This window comes from Carlito syrichta, unplaced genomic scaffold (genome assembly GCF_000164805.1).
Source record: "Carlito syrichta isolate Samal-C Ts95f unplaced genomic scaffold, Tarsius_syrichta-2.0.1 Scaffold301892, whole genome shotgun sequence".
Taxonomy (NCBI): domain Eukaryota; kingdom Metazoa; phylum Chordata; class Mammalia; order Primates; family Tarsiidae; genus Carlito; species Carlito syrichta.
Window position 1 is genome coordinate 550,843 of NW_007245988.1, and position 22,585 is coordinate 573,427.

The 22,585-nt window shown below is 47.8% G+C and overlaps 1 protein-coding gene across 1 annotated transcript in view; it reads right to left on the reverse strand.

Moving 5' to 3' along the window:
* The window catches only part of PPM1H (protein phosphatase, Mg2+/Mn2+ dependent 1H), a 188,592-nt gene that overhangs the window by 136,194 nt on the left and 29,813 nt on the right, over positions 1–22,585 (reverse strand). Inside the window, exon 3 of the mRNA XM_021711172.1 lies at positions 13,864–13,976. Within this exon, the coding sequence (XP_021566847.1) occupies positions 13,864–13,976 (113 nt within the window). The remainder of the gene's footprint in view (positions 1–13,863; positions 13,977–22,585) is intronic.

The following is a 22,585-nucleotide window of genomic DNA, read 5'->3' on the forward strand; positions in this document are numbered from 1 at the left end:
CAGGGGAGAGTCAACTACACAAAAACTTTGACACAGAAAAGTAGCAAAACAGGAGTGACAAGCAAGCTGAGAGATGACTCCCAAACATCAGAGGAGGGTGACTGCAGTGGACAGCCATGTCTATTCCAAAATAACTAGAAGAGAAGACTCGAGACATTGCCAACATGGAGAGTGTGAAGTGGATTGCAGGAATCCAGTTTTTGCAGCAGGCCTGGTAGCCCTGGTAGGGAGAATTGCCACTCTGCAACTTCAAAAGCCTCCTGATCGCATGATCACCCATCATGGAAAGGGGAAGGCGGGGAGCCAAGAGCTCAGCAAAAGCTCCAGTCCCAGCCACCACCATGGGCTTCCTGTGCTGTGGGGCTCCCTGGGTAGCAGTGACCTTGATTGCCCAGCTAAGTCTTGCAAGAAAAAGAAAAAAAACTTCATGTGCTTGCTGAATGCCTGCGAGCCTGGAGGCTTTTGAATGGGCTTTGCTGAAAAAGGACTTTTTCAGTGTTACTTAGAGACAGCCATTGCTTGCCAAAACACTAGGTAAAAAAGTCAGGGAACCTGAGTGCTGGAAAGCATATTTTGAACATTGCCTGGTGGGCCCCCAAGTAACTCTGTCATCATTGTTAACTATTTGGAGACACACACACACACACACACACACACACACACGGTCATCTGGAGTGTGCTGCCTTGAGTTCAACCTGTTGTCCAGACCCAATCTGAAGGATATGGTTCTGGAGTCTAGAGCTAACGTCCTGCAACAGTATTAGCTAAGACAAGTCCTGTTCCACACTGGAGTCCTACATAACTCAGGAACACCATTGAGAAATTCTGAACACACACTTTCCCATCTGCCTGAAAGTTCATATTCAAGCCATCTACGAGGGAGACCACCCCAGAATTTATTTATACAAAAATCATGTATTTATTCTTACATGTTTAAACTTCAGTCACCTGCAAAGAACTCTCCGTTTGATGCAATACACCTATCGAGACGCTTTTTCCACTGCTCACAGTTTTTGAACTGGTCCTTTTTGATGCCTATTAGGGCTTCTGGCATTTTTTGTTTCACTTCTTCCATATGGGCAAAATGTTTCCCTTTGAGGATAACTTTCATCCCGGGAAACAGAAAAAAGTTACTTGGGATGAGATTGGGTGAATAGGGAGAGTGGTGCAGGGGGGTTGGGTCGTTTTTGGTCAAAGAGCGCCGAACACTCAGGACAGTGTGGGCAGGTGTGCTCATAAATCACCCATCATGAAATGGCCAAGTGCATTGAAAGACTCTCCACAAAAAATTCACCGAAGCCGAATGCAGCCTCTCCCAACAATGCCAGCTGGTCCACGGATGCCGATGTGTTCCTAGAACACTTACCTAGCGGGAGAAGCCTGTATCACAAGGGGCTCACCCTCTAAAGGATAATTCTGGAGTTTGGGGGCCCCTCTCCTTGTATACTGTAATGCAGAATTTATCTTACTTTGCATCATATTTTTATTATAAACTGGGATATACTAAAATGGTAAACAGTGGTAGCAATAACAGGAATAATAATACATTGATTATCACTGTTGATCACTCACATTTATGCAGTACTTTACACAGTTGCCAAAGCCCTTTAGAACATGTGATCAGCACATACTGTCTAACGCTTTTACGTGAATTACGTGCTTGATTTTTCAAACTATCCCCAGTCTCCCCTCACCACAATGTACGTCCCACAAGGATAGAGGTTTCTGCCTTCATTATTAACTAAGTCTCTAGTTCCCAGGATGGCAGCCGGTACGCAGTAGGCATGCAGATATTTCCCGAATGGCATTAACTCATTTAATCTTCACAATGACTCCCTGGGGTAGGGACCATCACAATTCCTCTTCCACAGAGGAGGACACCAAGGAACAGAATAGTCAAGTCACTTGCTCATAGTTGCACAGTAAGTGACAGAGCTGGGATTCAACCCCGGGCCACCAGACTGCGAACCCCAAACTTTTGGCCCGAACCTCGCATTTCTGACTTTCTACTTCAATATGGATGGTAGCTAGCAGGTACCATTGCCTACGGTGTGCCAGGTTCCGCACAGATGCCCTTGGCCACCCTCTCACTGACATAGCAGTTCTCCGAAGGAGGCTGTTCTCATTTTAATCACGCAGCGGAGCAAACCACATCTCAGAGGGAACCTGTACCTCGGCCAGAGTCATTCTGCAAGTTGTGTGGCTAGAATTCACACTTGGGCCCACATGAGTTCTAAGTGTATGCATTGAGCCACTGTCCTGTTCCGTTCTGAAAAGCCCCGCTCAGACAGCCACTGTGCACTGTGACCCTGGGGCTCCCTAAGCTACTCTCTGAAGATGCTATTTTACGTTTGTATCTAATGTTAAATATTTCAGAGTGTTTTTATTTTTCCAAAACCCATATGAACTTTGAGTCATTAAAACAAGTCATCGCTAAGTCAGGTGGTAGTGCCACCAGTCTGAGGCGTGACACTGACCTGACTCCAAGGTCACCAAACTTGCCTCAGGCATGACTGGGGAAGAAGACCCTCTTTCTCCCAGACCAGAAAGTGCTGAAGCTGCTGTTTTAGATTTGCAATGCCTGAAACCCCGACGGAGAGATTCTGGAGAACCACTTCCCCTCGGGAATTCACCGGAGGGGTGCGTCAATGGGAACCTGCCTGGCTGGAGAGGGTGAGGGGTAAAACATCACATTGACTCCAATCTGCTTGGTGGCTCTGCCACCCGAGGGGTAGGCAGGAGTGGCAGTAGCAGCTGGGGGCACTGCAGGTGAGCAGTGTATAGAACAGAGGAAGAAAGATGTCTGCTTCTCACACTGGCGGGTAAGGTACAACAATTAGGCAGTGTCTACCCTCAGGCCTGCACGTGGCCAACAACCTGCGAGTTGCTAGTTCAACTCGTTTCTTGATGAGCTGAGCATCAAAAAGTGAGAGAGGCAGTTGGTGCAGTGCCTCAGACCTGTAGTCCCAGCACTTTGGGAGGCCAAGGCAGGAAAGACCACTTGAGGCAAGGAGCTTGAGACCAGTCTGGGCCACCCAGTGAGACCTGTATCTAGCTGTGCATGGTGGCTTGTGTCTGTAGTTCCAGTTACTTGGGAGGATCACTTGAACCCAGGCATTTGAGACCTGCCTGGGAAACACAGCAAGACCCTGTCTCCACAAAAAATAAAAAGATTAGGCCAGGCTCAGTGGCTCAGCCTGTCATCCCAGCACTTTGGGAGGCTGAGGTGAGTAGATTGCCTAAGCCCATGGGTTCCAGACCAGCCCGGGGAAACTTGGCGAGCCCTCGTCTCTACAATAGATAAAAAATTAGCTGGGCATGGTAGTGTGCACCTGTAGTTCCGGCTGCTTGGAAGGCTGAGGCGGCAGGATCACCAGAGCCTAGCAAGTCGATGCTGGGGTGGCTGTGAGTGTACCACTGTACTCCAGCCTGGGCGACTGAGTGAGACTCCAACTCAAAAAAATAAAAATAAAAGAATAGAAATAATTTAAAAAACGAGTCGGGTATGATGGTGCACGCCTATAGTCCCAACTGTTTAGGAGGCTGAGGTGAGACGATCACCTGAGCCCAGGAGGTTGAGGCTGCAATGAGCTATGATCTCACCACTGCATTCCAGCCTGGGCAACAGAGCAAGACCCTGTCTCTCCAAAACAACAAATAAATAAAAAATTAGCCAGGCATGAGGGCTTGTGCCTGTAGTCCCAGCTACTTGAGCCCAGGAGTTTGAGACCAACCCAGGCAACATAGTGAGACTCCATCTCTAAAAAACAAAAACCAAAAAATCAGCCAGGCATAGTGACTTGAGCCTGTACTCCTAGCCACTTGAGAAGATTGTTTGAGCCCAGGAGTTTGAGACCAGTCTGGGAAACATACCAAGACCTCATCTTTACAAAAAAAAAAAAAATTCGCTGAGCATGATACCAAGCACCTGTAGTCCCAGTTACTCTTGAGTCTGAGGTGGGTGGATCACATGAGCCCAGCAGTCTGAGACTGCAGTGAGCTATGATCAATGCACTCCAGTCTGGGTGACAGAACAAGACTTTGTCTCAATGAGAGAGAGAGAGAGAGAGAGAGAGAGAGAGAGAGAGAGAGAGAGGGCAAGAAAAAGACATAAGAGAAAAAGAAAAATGATAAATGATAGCCACAACCCTAACACCCATGCAGCAGACACAGTGCCTGCGGCCTGATGACCAGGGTCTCTGAGAGTCAGAGGAACTCCAGGGTTGATACTGGACAGCCCTGCTGAAGCTGTGGAGAGGGGTACCAGGTGCACAGAGGGGTCTCCCAGGGAGCTGGGATCTGGGAACGTCCCCGAAGCCCAGGCTTTCCAGGGAACTGTGTCCCATCAGGGCTGGCACCTAAACATCCCCTGCAGACCTAGTTTGGGGCATCTCATCTGTCTGCCAGCACTGAAGCCCACAAGGCTAGAGGGAGGACCACAACAGGGAGGGCCTGCAGGAGTCCAGGACGCCAAACTGCCAGTCCAGTCTCTGGCCGGATCATCATTCAGTAGTCACCTGAGTTTCAGAGCTGGAAGACGCCTTGGATTCAATGGACAAGACCTTATGAACACTACTTTTTCTTCAAAGCAGGAAACTTAGCCTCAAGTGATCTTCCTGCCCTGTCCTCCCAAAGATGATTTTTTTTTTCTGAGCTGGGGTCTTCCTCTGTCACCCAGGTTGGAGTGTAGTCACACAATCACAGCTCACTGCAGCCTTGACCTCCCAAGCTTGAGTGATCCTCCCACCTCAGTTTCCCTAGTAGCTGGAACTACAAGTGTGCATCCCCACACTCGGCCTGGTCCTCAAGTATAAAAGGTACATTCTGGGTTCAAGGTCATTGCTATCTTGTCTGCCAGGTTTTGCCTCAATTCTTTCGACCTTTACCAGACAACCCCTTCTCGGTGATGCCTTCCCTCGGGACTCTGTCTGAAATCGACACCACCCCTGACTACTAAGCCCCTCCCCTTTTCCTATTTTTCTCTTTAGATGTCGTCACCAATAGCAACTCAACATTGTTTTTATGATTTATTTTAGAGCTCTGGGGTACATGTGAGGATTTGCTGCATAAGTCAATTGCGTGTGGGGGAGGTTTGGGCTTCCAGGGAGCCCTCCCTCCCTGTTAGTAGACTCAGTACTCAGTGGGTAGCTGTGTACCCCTAAACTCCCTCCCGCCCCTCCTTCCTTCTGGGGGTGATTGTTGTTCCTGTCCTTGTGCTCACATACCCGGTGTTTAGGGCCTGCTTGTGAATTAAAACTGCATTATTCAGTTTTTTTGTTTCAACTCAACATTTTACTCATGCGCCTTGCTTGGCATCTGTTTCTCCAGACTGGTCTGTGAGCTCTGGGAGGCCAGCGTTTTATTCATGGTTATGTTCCCGGTGCTTCTGATGGTGCCTGGCATGAGACAGGTACACATCTGGTGAATGAATAAAGAAAACAAACCCTGCGCCATCCCCATCTCTAAGCAGTGCGTGATCCTGAAGCACAGAAACCAGCCCATCCACAAATGGGAAAGTGAGGTGTTTTCTGTAGGTGTGGGGGCGGGTGTTTCCAGACTCCAGCACCTGGGGTCACCTCATGTCATCATGCTGTGTCGCTCACAACTCTGACTTGCTTCCAGGGGCTGACATGTTGTTTCCTTCCTTCTTGCTGCCAGTGGCTAAGCCACGTCTGCCCTGGAGCATCTGTGCCTCACTCTCCAAGGGAGGGCGGAGTTGAAGGTCAATGCCCATGCTGTCCAGCTACCATCTGATTACCATATCTGGCACACCAGGAAGGATGGCTTAGGGCATCTCAACACCCTGTCATGAAACAAGACCTTCACTTAGCATTTTACACCAACAAGCATGGTCCCACTGAAACTATCTGGGTCGCAAAAGGAGCCCTACGTCAACCAAGCATCCCAGCACTCTTCACAACCAACACTGGGATGCGAAAGCCAAGGGTGAACCTGCAGACCCGCTGCCGTGGACTTTGACCTCGGAGCAATCTTGTTGCTGCTGTGTGCCACCACTGCGGTTCCCAAGGCCAAAGGACACAGTCACATGGGTGTCCCTTTAGGCCGTGGCAGCCTCCACCTATCAGAGCCCGGAGCCTCGCCCGTCTCTGGAAACACTTGCCTTTGTCTCCATCACTTATTGCAGTCGATGGACGCCCAACTGCCTGCCACCGGGGCTGACTGCAGGCCGGGTGTGAGGGCAGCGACCTTGCCCACCTCATTCTCAGTAGTGTCCCCTGCACAGGGCCCCTGCACATGCTTGGCCCACAATAGGCAGGTATACATTTGTTGAGTCCTGTACCTACCATGACATTGTACTCAGTTTATACCTTACCTCACCGTGGGTCTCCAACCAGCTAATAAATGCTCAATGAACGAGACACATTTAACATGAATAAACTTGATGGATGAGGTGTGTTTCCCCCTGTCCCCCAAGTTGGGGATCTCATTCTGTTGCCCAGCTGGAGTGCTGTGGTACGATCATGGCTCACCGCAGACTTGACCTCCTGAGTTCAAGTGATCTTCCCACTTCAGCCTCCCCAGTAGCAACTAAAAACATGTGCCACCATGTCTGGCTCATTTTTTAATTTTTTGTAGAGATGAGGTCTCACTATGTTGCCCAGGCTAAGGATTGAAGCGTACTTATAAATGACCACTAATAGTTATATCAACTATATTAAGGGAAGGAAATGATCTCAGATTTTAAAAACCTAGCAGAAAACTGTAGTTTGAGAGGAAATAAGAGATCTAACTATTTAACTGTACTGGTGTGCCATCTAAAAAATCTCAACAACATAACTACGACAAGTTAAAAATAACCTCAAAAGAACAGAGGTGGTTAAAAAATCAGTGTAGTTATACCCTGCCTGATTAATACAATCTTTCCCCTTCAGCATGAAATGAGTTTCGCTTTCTCTGATGAACTTTTTTTTTTGAGTCTCCCTCTGTCTCCCAGGCTAGAGTGCAGCGGTATGCTCACGGCCACCATAGCCTCAACCTGCTGGGCTCAGGTAATCCTTCAGCCTCAGTCTTCCAAGTAGCTGGAACTACAGGTATGTGTCACTGTACCTGGCTAATTTTTTGATTTACTGTAGAGACAAGGTCTCGCCAAGTTACCCAGGCTGGTCTCAAACCCCTGGACTCAGGCAATCCTCTTGTCTCTGCCTCCCAAAGTGCTGGGATTACAGACATGAACCACTGTGCCTGGCTCCTGATGAACTTTCTAGAGACAAATATTTGGCATGCTGGTTACTGGTAGATTCTTTCATTATTCAGATGCGTCCTCTCCAAGATGAAAGTGGATCTTAGTCGGCTCTTTCTCTGCTGCCTTTGATAGGTAAAGGTGAACTTACTACATCTCTCCTAAAACTAACTGACAAAATTAAAGTAACAAAAGAGGTAACTGGTGTTTGGGCTTTAAAAATGAGTCACATCCAAGTTGTAGCTTCATCAGAACAATAGGGGGAATGGGTCAAAAATTGAGTAAAGATACCATCACTAATGGAACCTAACACAAACTTCCTTCTCAATGTCCACTGAAACTGCCCACTGCCTGCCGACATCAATTCCCATGTGTACATGGCTTGCGTTACATTTCCCAAGAACCATCTTTGCTTCCCAGGATGGCCCCAGAGCTGGATTCTAGCCACAAGACATAGGCAAATGTGCCATGTGTCTCCTCCAGGCCTGACCCCTAAACCTTTCCTGGAACGCACCTCCCGCTTTCAGATAGAGATGCCCTGAGAGCCCTTGGAAGCTGAGTGTTAAAAATGACAGCACCTCCTTCAGTTCAGGTCCTTGAGGGCCCACAAGAGACAAAGGCATGGCTTCCCTAAGCCAGTGGACGTTGGGGTCTGTGGTTTCCACACTTGGCCTGCCCGATATACTGTCTCACTGTAGGAGACACTGTATCCTTCCTGCTGCCAATTATGAGATCGTTTATCCCTTACAAGAAAGAAGCCAGGCTCATGACTGTAATTCCAGCACTTTGGAAGGATGAGGTGGGAGGACTGCTTGAGCCCAGGAGTTCAAGACCAGCCTGGGCAATACAGCAAGACCTTGTCTCTACAAAAAACTTTAAAAAATTAGCCATGTGTGGTGGTTTGTACCTGTAGCCCCAGCTACTTAGGAGGCTGAGGCAGAAAGACTGCCTGAGTCCAGGAGGTTGAGGCTGTTGTGAGTCGTAATTGTGCCACTGCACTCCAACCTGGGCAAGAATGAGACCACAACTCAGAAAAAAAAAAGAAAAAAGAAAGCAAGCAAACATGAACATAGTCACAGAATTTCTTTAAGATCTTCAGAGTCAATGGAATATTTTGCAGTCATAAAGAAGGACAAACATATGGGCTTTGTAGTAACTTGGAAGGATTTGGAGTCGCTCATACTCCGTGATCTATCACAGAAACAAAGAACAGAGTACCATATGTTCTCACTCATAAGCGGACCTTGAACAATTACAATACTATAAGAAAGCAATTGGCAGTAGTGGGAAACTGTCAGGGGAGGGGGGTTGGGATTGGCAGTTGAGGGAAACTGCTAGGGGAGGGAGGGGCATACCTCATCAACAAGAGTACCTGTATAATCAACATTTGCATACCTAACCCTGAATTGTACCCCACATATTTATAATAAAATAAAATAAATATAAACAATAAAATAAAATTGTAACCCCCGCCCCCCAAAAAAGATCCTCAAAGTCATGGAACCATAATGTTTGATGGGGACCTTGAAAAGTTAAATTGCTTAGCACAACACACTGACCAGGTGATGACACTGTTGGTGGACAAATGTCTCCATGAAGTGAGAACACGTGGTACCCTTGGGCTGCTTGGTGCATCTTGGATGGCACTCCTCACTCAATCATAACAGCAGCTGCCACAGGCCTGGCCCTATGAAGGGGGCATCTCACGCATCTGCTCATCTGGTCCTCACCCAGACGTGAGTGCTATCTTCATCTCCACTTTCAGCTGACAAAACTCAGGTCCTGAAACCATGAGACTGGCCCTGGGTCACCCACAGTCACAGTGGCAGAGCCCAGATCCAGTCCAGGCTGCCTGAGTCCTGGTTCCTGTCCTCAGCCACTACTCTGCATTCCTGTGGCTGTCATCTCTGTCCCAGAAGAAGTAACCTGGCCACTCTCCCCACACCCACCAAATACCTAAAGATCTCTTTTATATCAACAAAAGTGATCTTCTCCGGTGGCTGAAAAGAACTCTCGTCCTTTGGAGCGTTCCTTATCTTTTCAAATATGGCTCCAAATCACCTTCCCATCCAGTCTCTCTTTTGAAGATTCCTGGTCATTCACACACATGTTGAGTGGTGCCACTCAGACAGGGACTACACAGGTCAAAGGACATTAATACTTCCCAAAAAGGTTGGTGTGAGCATTAGGGAGGTTATCCATGTAAAGCCCTAGACACTAGAAACAGGGCTTGAGACAAGTAAGCCAGCAGAAAAGATACCACGCCACTGACCAGGCAGAATTTGCTGTCTACTTAAATAGTTTTAAAAGTATGAGCCATTGATAAGCTCTGCCCACTCCCCATCCTGCTGGGTTTTTTGTTTTTTCATCAGGTACTACACTTTTTCTTGTGGTGAAGTATCACCTGGTTGGGCTGAGCCCAATTTCCCAGCACTAAAGGCCTTTGAGTCTAGCCAGTTTATCTTTCTTGGTCCCATATCATCTGCAAATTAGGTGATAGACCTGGAAATCCTCATCTCAGTGTGGGCCAAAGACGATGCCTTGGGATTCTCCGCTAGAAAGTTCCCTCTGGACACTGATCCACTGCTTAGCAGCCAGTGGTAGAAAAGGTCACTATCTTGGCCACAATCACCTTGTATCTAAGTACATTCCTAAGTATAAATATCCCATTTTGATGAACTCTATGAGGCTTTCCAGTGCAGCCTCAGTGGGCTAATAGAAAAAGGACCGCCAGGCTCAGTGACTCAGCCTGTAATCCCAGCATTTTGGGAGGCTGAGGTGAGTGGATTGCCTGAGCCCACAGGTTCGAGACCAGCCTGGGCAATCTGGCGAGATCTTGTCTCTACAATAAATAAAAAATTAGCTGGGTGTGGTAGTGTACGCCTGTAGTTCTGGCTACATGGAAGGCTGAGGCGGAAGGATCGCTGGAGCCCAGCACGTTGATGCTGGAGTGGCCGTGAGTATACCACTGCACTCCAGCCTGAGCAATAGAATGAGACTCTAATTGAGAGAGAGAGAGAGAGAGAAAGAGAGAGAGAGAGAGAGAGAAGGGGACATTGCTAAAAGCATATTGGGGGGGGGACCCAGAAAACCCCAGAATTATCTTTTGGAGGGTGGGCTCTGTGTAGTATAGGCTTCCCCTGCTAGGAAAGTGCTCTAGGAACCTATCAGCATCAGAGTACCACCTGGCATTGTTGTGAGAGGCTGAGTTTGACTTCAGTGAATTTTTTTTGAAGACCTTTTTCAATGCGTTTGCTCATTTCATGATGGGTGATTTACAAGAGTACCTTCCCACACAATGAGTGTTTAGCAGTTTTGGACCAAAAACAGCATGACCCCCATGTCCCACGTTTCCTATTCACCTGATCTTGTCCCGAGCAACTTTTTTTTTTGTTTCCCCAGATGAAAAAAGTCTCCAAAGGGAAAAGTTTTGTCAATGTGGAAGAAGTGAAACAAAAAACAGAAGCACTGAAAGGCATCAAAAAGGATGAGCTCAAAAACTATTCTGAGCAGCGGGCAACATGCTCCCACCTTCCTAGGAGGACCCTCAAGTGTGAGAAGATGACCCTCCATTCCCAGGAGTCTCTGGCCTCATTTTGGAAAAGTTCATGAGACATTTGCTCCCAAAGAAACCATGAACACAACAAGCTGGAAGCCCAAGTTGTGGTGGTGATCACTCATAGAAGAGTCACCCAGAAGATCCCAAAAATGCTTATGTTATTTTCAACAGATTATCGTCAAAATGAAAACAGAACATTTAAAATGGTCTTAGGACTTTGGGACCCCCGGGAAGAGACGGCAGCTTTCATGTTGAGAAATTTTCTTTTCTATATTCTGAATGAACGACTGGACCATCCAAAGTGTATGTGCTGACTATGGCCAGGCGTTTAAACTAGCTGCTAAGTGTGACCATCTGTTTACCCATAATTTAGGCAAAATCCAAGATGCCATTGATTAAAAGGTGGACCATTAGTTGACATACACATAAGAAAAAAAATGCCAATGAGAAATTCTTTTTTTTTTCTTTTGCATCAGGGTCTCACTCTGCTTACTCTTTCACTCAGGCTAGAGTGAGGTAGCATGCTCACAGCTCACTGAAGACTAAAACTCTTGGGCCCAAGCAATCCTCCGACCTTAGCCTCCTGAGTAGCTGGGACTACAGACACGGTCTACCATGTCCACCTAATTTTTAAATTTTTTTGTAGAGACCAGGTCTCGCTATATTGCCCAGACTGGTCTTGAACTCCTGTGCTCTAGTAATCCTCCCGCCTCAGCCTCCCAAAGTGCTGAGATTACAGGCATGAGCCACCACACCCAGCTGAAATTCTTGATTTAGAGATGTTAAAATGAGAAAGCAAAACCCCGTGGGTCTTGGTCTGTGGTGTCCAGCTCAAAGATGGGGGACAAGATGCTTGGGTTCCCAGACTTGGGCAGGCGGTGGCCCTGCTCACCAAGCTGAGGGATTGTGGCCATCACTTTACCTCACTGTGTTTCAGTTTATCTTTCAGTAAACTGCACTGAACTGTGGTAGCAATGCCTACTTCTCACGATGTTGCCTAGAGAGTCAAATACAATCCTCTGTTACATATTTAACATGTGCCTAGCACCAATTAGCTGTCTTATTACTGCTGTTACTATAGGTCTGGCAAGGGTGAAATGAAATGGAAATTAAATAGCAAGGGTGAAATGGTTTTCTTGAATCTGAATGACTTCACCTAGTCTCAGTTGCCAAACCTTTTGCCGTCATTAGAAACAAGACATTGTTGTCAGGCACGGTAGCTCATGCCTGCAATCCCAGCACTTTGGGAGGTGGAGATGAAGGGATTGCCTAAACCCAGTGGTTTGAGACCAGCCTGGGCAACTTGGCAAGACCTTGTCTCTACAATAAATCAAAAAATTAGCTGGGCATGGTGGCACACACCTGTGGTTCTAGCTACCTGAAAAGCCGAGGTGGAAGAATCGCCTGAGCCCAAAAGGTCGAGGCTATAGTGGCTGTGAGCATGACTCTGCATTCCAGCTGGGATGACAGAGTGAGACTCCAAATTGGAAAAAAAAAAAGGAAAGAAACAAGACATTGTTTGGAATACATGGTAAAGGCTTTGCTTCCTCAGAGCCTTAGTTCTCTAAAAATAAAAGGAAATTATCTCTAAGATAGAGACAGAGCACCTCCCTCAACTGAAGACTCAATCACTCAGCGCCCCAAGGAGCTGATGACTCAGATGCAGTGGGGGACGGTTTGCAGGCCCTTGACGTCTCCCAGGTGCATTTTTGCTTGGAGTGAAAACTACCCACCATCTGCTTCGTTCTGAGCCCCTAAGATCCCCTAGGTGTTGAGTTGACTGCCTCTGTCTGGACAAACAAAGCAACCGGTATGCTCAAGCAGTCATGGCCTGTACCTCAATGGCTGGAAAGGTTGGCTAAGCAGAGGGCCAGGTGTGGGCCAGGTCACATGGGTTAGTCATCCGCATCACTGCGACCCCCCTATGCCAGTGGTCCCACACCTCCTGTGTGGGATGGTCGTTGACTTAAAAGCCTATAAGCCACATACAGCCGTGCCTGAAAACAGCCCTCTGGGACGCACACGCCTGATGCTAAATCAGACGTCGCATGGCCAAGTAGCTTAGAGGATGATTCTCGACCTTCCCAATCAAACCAGGGCAAGGCTCCTCTTTTTCTGAGTGTGAATGATTGTGGGGTAGTGAAAGAACAACAAAGAGTCACCTTCACTCTCAAAACTGTCAAGAGTTCAAGTAGACACATGACAGCTAGCATCTACCAATAAAGAAGAAAAATTAGCACCTAGTTAGTCAGGACCCTGTTTCTGGAACCTTCTGTGAGTGTTTGTTTAAATGGCACCCTTGATTCCTGACTGTTTGTCAGACAAGTGACAATGCACCTACCTTACTTTTTTTTTCTTTTTTTTGAGTTGGAGTCTCATTCTGTTGCCCAGGCTGGTGTGCAGTGGCACACTCACGGCTACCCCAGCGTTGACCAGGTTGGAGTGCAGTGGCACATTCACGGCCACCCCAGCATTGATCCTTCTGCCTCAGCCTTCCAAGTAGCTAGAACTACAGGCGTGTGCTACCATACCCAGCTAACTTTAGATTTATTGTTGAGACGAGGTCTCCCCAAGTTGCCCAGGCTGGTCTAGAACCCCTGGGTTCAGGCAGACCTCTCACCTTGGTCTCCCAAAGTGCTGGGATGACAGGCTGAGCCACCAAGCCTGGCCTGGACCGATCTTTCCATAGGTATGATCATTTCACCTGGTTGATGTTTCTTGAGCAATTTTTTTTTTAGTTGGGGGTCTCCCTCTGTGGCCCAGCCTGGAGTGCAGTGGTACAATCACAGCTCACTGTAGCCTCAATCTCCTGGGCTCAGGCAATCCCCCTGGCCTCAGCCTCCTGAGTAGCTGGGACTCCAGGCATGTGCCACCATGCCTGGCTAATTTGTTTATTTTTTTATAGAGACGAGGTCTTGCTATGTTGCCCAAGTTGGTCTCAAACTTGGGCTCAAGAGATCCTCCTGCACTGTTCTCCCAAAGTGCTGGGATTATAGATGTGAGCCACCACGCCCAGCCCTAATCACTTCATTTCTTGAGAAAAGATCCAAATTATCAGATGGCATTGGAAACATGTCAGAAATCGGACCGCAAAAGGGCTCACCTGCTGTCCCCAGCATTGGCAACATACAGCTTCCCCAGAAGGCAGATCACGATGAGTGCAGTGCAGCCACCTGATATGTTGTAGGACGTCCTCTCGCGTTCTATCTGCAGGTCCTGGGGAAGACAGCAAAGTCAGCATCGGGCCTCCTGGAACCTGCCTCGAAGGCTCGCTGACCTCACTCCCTGGACACTGTCCCGAGTCTGGGCATCTTCAAGAAGGGTCTAGACAACCTTCAGCACTCTTCTACCATGTGACGAGCATTCCTCGAGAGGACACTGGCATGAAACGGCCACGTGTTAGGCCATTTGAAAACCAGAGACAGGAAACACCAGATCACAAACAGACACCACTGGACAAAAATGAGGAGAGGAAAGTGTGCGTTGTACTCAATGCACAGACGGCCTATGGAATGCAGAGTCTTTTGTGAACTGCCTGGGCAGCATCATGAACATGCAACAGAGGCTGAGGACGCCAAAGGCTTGGGCTTGGTCAAGGCGTTTAACCTCAGAGGCTCAGTTAAATCTTTTTTTTAATGTTATCTTTACAACTAGATAAGAGAAGTGTCTTCTGTTCAACCCAGGCAGGAGGCAACCCACGACTTACAGATCTAACACACATGCTTTCAGACTCTGATCTGCCTTTTCCTCTTCCCTGGGCCACCAATCTACACCAATCACATTCACGAGAGCGGCTGCCGTTCACGGAGTGCTTTCTCTACGGCAGGTGGGGTGTACAGCACTTCACGCACAGGACCCCTGTTGCATCCTCACAGCTGCCCCCATGACCTCACTGTTCAGTCACAGAGTGGTGGGGTGGCCTGTCCATGTGTCCCTGGCTAAAGGTGGATTCCCACCTGGTCCTCCTTCAAAGCTCGTGTTGTTACCTGCCACCCAACGAAGCCTCCCTGCAAAATTACTAGTAGCCCCATACTGGCACCGACAGGTGCACGTCATCAAGACAGATGTCGGTGAGATTCTGTGTTAGAGATAGAACTAAGGGTTCGCAAATGGCATTAGAAAGATACACCAAATGTCACGCTAAAATAACGCCAGCCATTCTAGTAGGCAAAGCATCTACTATTTTAGAGTAGAGGGAGGGAAAATGAAGATTGGGTAAAAGTTACTCAGGAAGAGTGAGAAATGGTGCCTTGGCTGATGTTGGCAGCATTGCTGGCAGGTCTAGGGCCATGCCACCTTTGTGATTCCGAGAATCCCACAGAACTGGAGGTCAGCTGCTTCAGACAGTGGCCCCAGTCTGGGGAATTTAGTGACCCAGTAATTATCAGCAAGGGCTTTGCTCCAGGGGCCAGGGATGGTGAAGATGAACACATCACCAAAGGGAAACCAGAAACAGAAGAGCTTGAGTGGAGGACACAAATTAGGGACAGTACAGCGGTTAACAGGTAAGCAGAGCCCAGGTGGAGTTGCTCACGTCTGTAATCCCATAGTTTTGGGAGGCCAAGACGAGAGGATTGCTTGAGCCCAGGAGTTCAAGACCAACCTGGGCAACACAGCGAAACCCCACCTGTATACACATAAAAAACTAGCCAGGTGTGGTGGTGTGTGTCTGTAGTCCCAGCTACTCAGGAGGCTGAGGTGGGAGGATCCCTTAAGCCCAGAAGTTCAAGTTTGCAGTGAGCTATGATCCCGCCACTGCACTCCAGCCTGGGTGACAGAGCAAGACCTTGTCTCTTAAAAAAAAGAAAAGTAGAGGAAAAAACACAAAGATAGGACTGGGGAGCACACACAGGGAGTGAATTGGGTAAGGGCTGTGGGGAGGGGTAAGAATGCCTATGGGTGTCGAGTTTAGAAACAAGTGAGGAAACACATCGCTGTATAGGGTGGACAGCAACCTCAAAAGCTGTGAGTGGCACAAGCATTCTGACGATCTGCAGAGAGCCAGGGTGGATTTTGAACACGTACTTGGACTCTGTATCCATGTGCTCGCTTAAAGACTGCCACAGGGCATAAGTCAGCTGGTAAGCATGGGGGCTCAGGGGTCCTGAGAGAGGTGGGCAGGAGCAGTGACCCTCCTGGCAACCTGAGAGCCTCAACACCCAACCAGGCCAGGTGAGGGGTGGTTTAATAAGCGTTAAATAGACAGGTGAACAGATAGATGAGTGTTAAAATGCCCGATCTCTCCCACCCGCCCACCCCCTGCCGCCTCACAAGAACTGGATTTCCATGAGTCATAAATGAAAAGCTGGTGGAGCCAAGGCTTGCTGAGATAATAATAATTAGGCAGGAACCCACGCTGTGGTTGAAATGCAATCAATTGACAAGGATGGTGATCAGAACCTACACAGAACCGTGGGAGGTTGGAGGGAGGGAGGGAGGGAGGGGACAGTGTCAGGAGGGAGGGGTTAGCTCCAGGAAGGGACAGAGAGGAGAAAGGAGACATCGAAAGGTGTGTGTAACCTCCAAAAAATCCACGAAAACAGAACCAACAATCCTACCACAAAGGAGTCTGTGGGTGGAACTGTTAAACTTGTTTGCGTTTAAATAATTCATATGTAGTTGATATTATGGTAGATACATATTTCATCAAGTTAACATACAAGTTGGTATATAAAGTCTATAGCCAATGTTCCTGTTTTTTAATACGTTGGAACTTTTCTAGCTACAGAAACTGTTCTTTCACTATCAGAATCAATCTTTGTTTGATGAACTAAAAGACTGAATGAAAGGCAATATTTATTAAAATTTCTTCCAACAGCCGGTTGCCTGCATGCTGTGTACACACTGGAATGTGAATGATGTTGGATCAACATAATCAAATCACTGGTGTAATCCAAAAGGCGAAAACATGGTACTCGAAGTCCATGTAAAAGAGCTGTCCATGAAAACGAACTCCTCTGGGATTCAAGCAAACAAGTGTGGGCTACATCACAGGCAGGCACCTTATTTATCATGGTTTGCAGCACAAGAAAATCTGATATAAAATTATTTAATCCAGGCTGAGGATGGTGGCCCATACCTGCAATCCCAGCACATTGGGAGGCTGAGGCAGGAGGACTGCTTGGGCAACATAACAAGACCCCATCTTATAAAACAAAATTGCAAGTGGAATAATTAAAAGAAAAATATTATTTTTTCTTTGAATCCTTGGGGAAAAAATATCAAGACACCATGCTCAACACCAAGATCTTTCTGCTTTAATTTTGGGGAAAACATCCCAGTTACCTTACTCAAGTTAATCCCTTGCTATTCTATTAATAGTTTGAGTCAATATTTTTTCTAATTGATTTCATCTTTTTCTATTTTTTCAATTATATTCTCTCTGTGGCTCCCCCTGAATAGGGAATGCTAAGTTGGCATTCTTTCTTTTTTGAGTTGCAGTCTCACTCTGTCACCCAGGCTGTAGGACAGTGGCACCATCATGGTTCATCACAGCCTTGGCCTCCTGGGCTCAGGTTCCAGAGAGTAGCTGGGACTACAGGCATGCACCACCATGCCTGGCTAATCTGTTTTTTTTGTTTTTTGGAGAGACAAGATCTCGCTGTGTTCCCTAGGCTGGTCTCAAACTCTTGGGCTCAAGTGATCCTCCTGCTTGGGCCTCCCAAAGTGTTGGGATTATGGGTGTGGGCCACCGCGCCTGGCTGCACTGTCTCATAAAGAGTGAACTTAACTACTTTTTATCCAAGAAACTTTGCTACTATGCATGCACTTGCACCATCCCTTTCCCCACATATGTGTGGGGATAGACGTTGTATACGCACACACACTGTAATTACATGTGTGCTCTCTGGGATCACAGTGACAAAAGTTTGAAAGGTGTGTCTCCATGGATGCACCTCCCTGAAGGATTAACACACACTCCTGTATTTCTTCTAAAACTGCCTGCAACTAGAACATATTCCAAAAATAATCGCTTCCCTCCCCCTCCTCCCTAGGAGCCAAAATAGCACATTTATTTTTTCCTACATACACCACCTACTCCTCTTTAAAAGATGCTTCACAAAATCTTAGTACTGAAAGAAACATTAAAGGACCATCTGTGTGGTTTTTTTTCTATCAGATCAGACATGAGAAATAAAGTCAATCAAGATATACTTACCATTGAGTTACCCACCTTTTTTCTTCAAACCCTTTAACCTTTCAAACTAGCTTAAGCTTTTTGCACTCTAGGTAAAAGCATAAATAAAAATGTACAGCTTAAAAAAAAAACCCTCAAGCTTGGGTATTTTTACAAAAAAAATCAATGAAATCATGGGAAAAATTGCGCTGTGCTAAGCAAAGACTGATTTAGAATAGTTCCCCATTTTATCTGTCAGTGAACCCTGGGACCTAAGTCTAGGATAACATTCTAGCAAAACACATGCACATCTGATCATCCCTTTCAAGTCGGGTCTACAAGGATCACTTAAATGACTCCGAAGATTCAATTAACAAGGTAATTGCCCTGAAGACCTCTCAAGGCAGCTTTCTTTCCATTTAGCAGGACTGAGTTACTCTCTGTTTGTGTCTGCTTCAACAGGACATTTAAGCCAGGCTTATCTTGAAATCAAACAACAGAGCCAATCTGGAAGATCTGAGATTTTACTTCCCTCCCTGCTGCTGGAGAGATGGTAGCAGAGAAAGAAAACAGAGACGAATTTAGCAGGAAAGAATTGCAGGCAAAAACAATGATATGGCCTGGGAGGACTGTAATTGGGTTTGCCAGCCCCACAGAGGATGCAACCACAGTCATTCTTTGTTTCTCACCAATGTCTGTTGCAAGAGGAGAAAACAGAGCAGAAAGGAGTGCCGGGCCGTCTCAAAAGGACCTGGCAGCTCCCCCGGCGGGGCTGAAATATGGTTCTGAGAACATGGCTAATAGTGTCAGTCACAAATAATAAGATTCTGCATGGTTTCGGCATCCAGGTCTGATCCTGGTTTATTCTGAGAACGAGGCCATCTGCAAGCCAGGCAACGGGGGGAGAACGAGCCGACCCCGGGCCGCCCGCTGCTGCCCCCTGCCGGCTGCAGGAGGAACCACAGGCCCATTCCTCCCTGGAAGAACTTGCAGTTCTGATAAAAGCCAAGTCCAAACAAAACGCTGACTCTCAAGAACACAGGCGGACAGGCTGGTGCCCACGTTTACCATTCACAGGCTAATTCTGGAAGACGCTAGGATTCACAAACGACGAGGACGCTTTGCATTCATTCTCCCCCTTTTCATCACGGGGTCACTACTGTATTTATCTGGTTTTTACCAACAAGCCCCAGCTGCCTGGTGAAATTTCCATTTACCCAGGCACAGAAAGATGTATGGTAGTCTCACAAGTTAAAATATTACCATTATTTCCCCCTTCCTAATAACCTGAAGAAAAAAAACAGGACAGAACTGTAAGATCCTCCTGAACTCAAATTCTATAGGGGACTGCTCATGGGTAATAATCGCTACAGACTCAGTTTTGCTTCCTAGGAGGGCAAAGGCCTCCTGTAACTAACCCAGCCATGGCACAGACTTCCTCCATGAGTCTGAAATGTCAAATATTCACCATTTTTTGGGAGGGGGAGGGAGGAAAGTAGGGAGGAGATTTGAAATCAGGACTTGGAAGACATTTATCGTATTCACCTCTGCCGTCCTGCGCCAAGCAGCAACCCAAACGTGAGAAGTGCCACGACTTAGCCAAGCCAGGCACTGCTGGGGAGTGGGACGGAGGGACGTCAAAAGGCCCCCTGGACCCTGGCCTTTCAGGAAGCCAGGGTTCACTTTTTAGAGTGGACACAGGAGGGGCGAATGGTGCTGTCTTCTCTCGGTGAAGCAACATCTGAGATGAGATGTGAGCCTGGGACTGCAGGGGCGGGCCCGGCTTTGACAGCATGCGCCGCGAGTGTTAAAAGCCAGTGGTCAGAGGTCGCCCTCACCACGAGCCCATGCTCCACAGGCCACAGGGGATCAGAGTGCAGGGACAGTGCTCTCAAAGCCAGCGGTGTTTGATGAAACACGGCGCCATACCTCGTTGCAAGCACGCTCTTCTCCTCGTCTGACTCCATGTTTTGCAACTAGTACCTACTTTTCCCCAGAAATAGGTACTGTTTATTCTGACTTGGTGTTGCTGAACACTTTTGACCGCATCTACCTTTTGGATAGACATCAACATTTCATTCCCTCCTTTAGAATAGCAACATCAATGAGATAGTGCATATAGAGTGAAAGGACAGGCTGAGAACAGAAAATGCATTTTTTTTTACACTCTTCTTCCTAAATCTTAATACAATCATGAGAAAGTAGTAGCTATGCTTTTGGAGAAATGCACACTTTAAGTAAAATTAACTTTGCTGACTTTGTCTTTTCAGAAACAGACTTCCTGGTGCTAGGTATCAGAGGTAGTTCATAGTGTCAATCAAGCTTGCCTAGAGTAAAGGGAATTTACAAGACCTAAGACATCATGCATTGGTCAAGGATTGTAAAAGTCATGAAACTTTTAATTACAAAAGTTATGACCTCCCAGAGGGGGAGCAGGTGGAGATTCAATTTTGGTAGAACAATATCTACAGGGAAGCCAAGGATCCCCCGAAGCTACCCACTGGGAATGCCTAGGAGATAAGGGGGAGTGCACCCTCCATTAGTTCTAAGGAATGTCCTTCTGGAAGATACAGGAACATTAGAATTCTTGTCATGCCCTTCTCTAGGGGCTATGATAATGTGGGCAGACATTAATTGGTCTCTGTGTCACAGGCTCTCCAAGACAGCCCCAGGTGGTCGATAAGGAGGTCACGGCAGACATGTCTACCTGAGTGCAACATCTCCAAGGAAAAGGATTTAAGCCAGGACTTGGGGGGCTTCGGGGCCCCACTCATCTAGAGTGTAGGCCAGCTCCCTGTCCTTGTGTGTGGGGGGGTGAACTTTTCTTAAATAAATCTTCTCTTCTCTCACCTCTCTGTGTGTTGCAGTTCTTTGCATTGACTCGGATCTCTGGGTTGCCCGCATGGCACCTCTGGCATGCCGGCTCCGGCGGTGCTGCGCCTCCCTGCGCCTCTCTCCCTCTCCATCCATCCATCCTCATCCTATCTGGACACTAACATAGAGATATTCACGTAACATGCGACGATAAATGCCCCCAGATGTACGATCTTAGCTCCCGCATCGACCCTCAGTGGTGTCTAGGGGAGTGCTGATTATCGACTGGAAGCTCACTAAATCCTAGTGACTGATAAGAGCGTTTCTTAGTGGAAAAGACACACACCGCTTTGCCTCTGTTCTCGTCCCACAGCAGTTAACCCAGTAATTCAACCCGGAGGGTGACCAAGTGCAGGTGGGGGTTTCCCACACACACCCAGCAAGCCAGTCCTTCTGCAGTGGACAGCCACCGGGTGTCCCTGAGTCCGTTCTGTCACCCTCTGCCTGGAGATAGCATCATGGCACATGGGTGATGGATCCATCCCACAAAATGCCTCCACTTCTGAAGCCAGTTGCAAGTCCCAGGTGGTCTCACCTGTGCTCTGACCCCCTTCCTTCCTACCCGCCCCCATAAATCCCACGACCTCCTCCTCAGATTTGGCTGATTTGCTGGAGTGGCTCCTTATACCTCAGGAAAACACATTTACCGTTTTTTTATAAAGAATATTACAAAGGATCCGGACGTGTACAGCGACAAGGCATAGGAGTAGGAAGGGGTAGGAGCTTCCGTGCCTCTCTGGGTCACCACCCTCCAAGGACCTCCTCGGGTCCCGCTGTCTGGAAGCTCCCAAACCCTGTCCTTTTGGGTTTTTACATAGGCTTCACCAAGGCATGACTGGTTACATCATTGGCCATTGGTGACCAACTCAACCTCCCGGCCTCTCCACCTCCCTGAGGTTGGGACTGGGGCTCAAAGTCCCAACTCTCTAGTCTTGCCTTGGTCTTTCTGGTGAAGGGGGCCATCCTGAGGTTGCTGGCCACCAGCCATGTCATTGGCATACAAAGACATTTGTCACTTTGGAGATTCCGAGGGTTTCAGGAGTTGTATGTTAGGAAATGGGGACAAAGACCCGATTCATATTTCACACAGTCACAGCACGGCACTGAGAGACAGACAGACACAGTAGCCAGCAGAGAGACAAGAGAGCGCCCAGGTCACGCTCGGTGGCTCAGCCTGTCATCCCAGCACTTTGGGAGGCTCAGGCGAGTGGATTGCCTGAGCCCGCGGGTTCAAGATCAGCCCGGGCAACTTGTAGAGGCATTGTCTCGACAGTATATCAAAAATTAGCCAGGTGTGATGGTGTGTACCTGTAGTTCTGGCTACTAGGAAGGCTGAGGAGGAAGGATCACCGGAGCCCAGCAGGTCGATGCAGGGGTGGCCGTGAGCGTGCCACTGTACCCCAGTCTGGGTAACAGAGTGAGATTCCAACTCAAAAAAAAAAAGAGAGCGAGCGAGCATCCAAGGAATTGATTCCACACTGTTGAGCTGCCAGAAACAAAGCAAAACCCCCAATGAAGGAGGAGCCCTGCCCCTGAGGACACTGTGACCTTCTGAATCCCAGGAGAGGAGGCTGAGAGATGTTATCAGCAAGGCAAATTAGAGGCTTAGTTGGGGGACTTTACTTTTAGGGATCAAAATCAAGTGAGAAAGCAAGACAGCCACAGTGTCAGAATGCCTCTATGACAACCCTCTTCAATCCTGGATTTTCTACACTAGGAAACCCGAATGACCCCAAACCTCCCATACCCAGAGAAAACCTAGAGACAGGAAAGATAGTCAGTGGCTGACTACAGTGGGAAAAAACCAAAGTTTAGGAAGGATCTGGAAATTCCA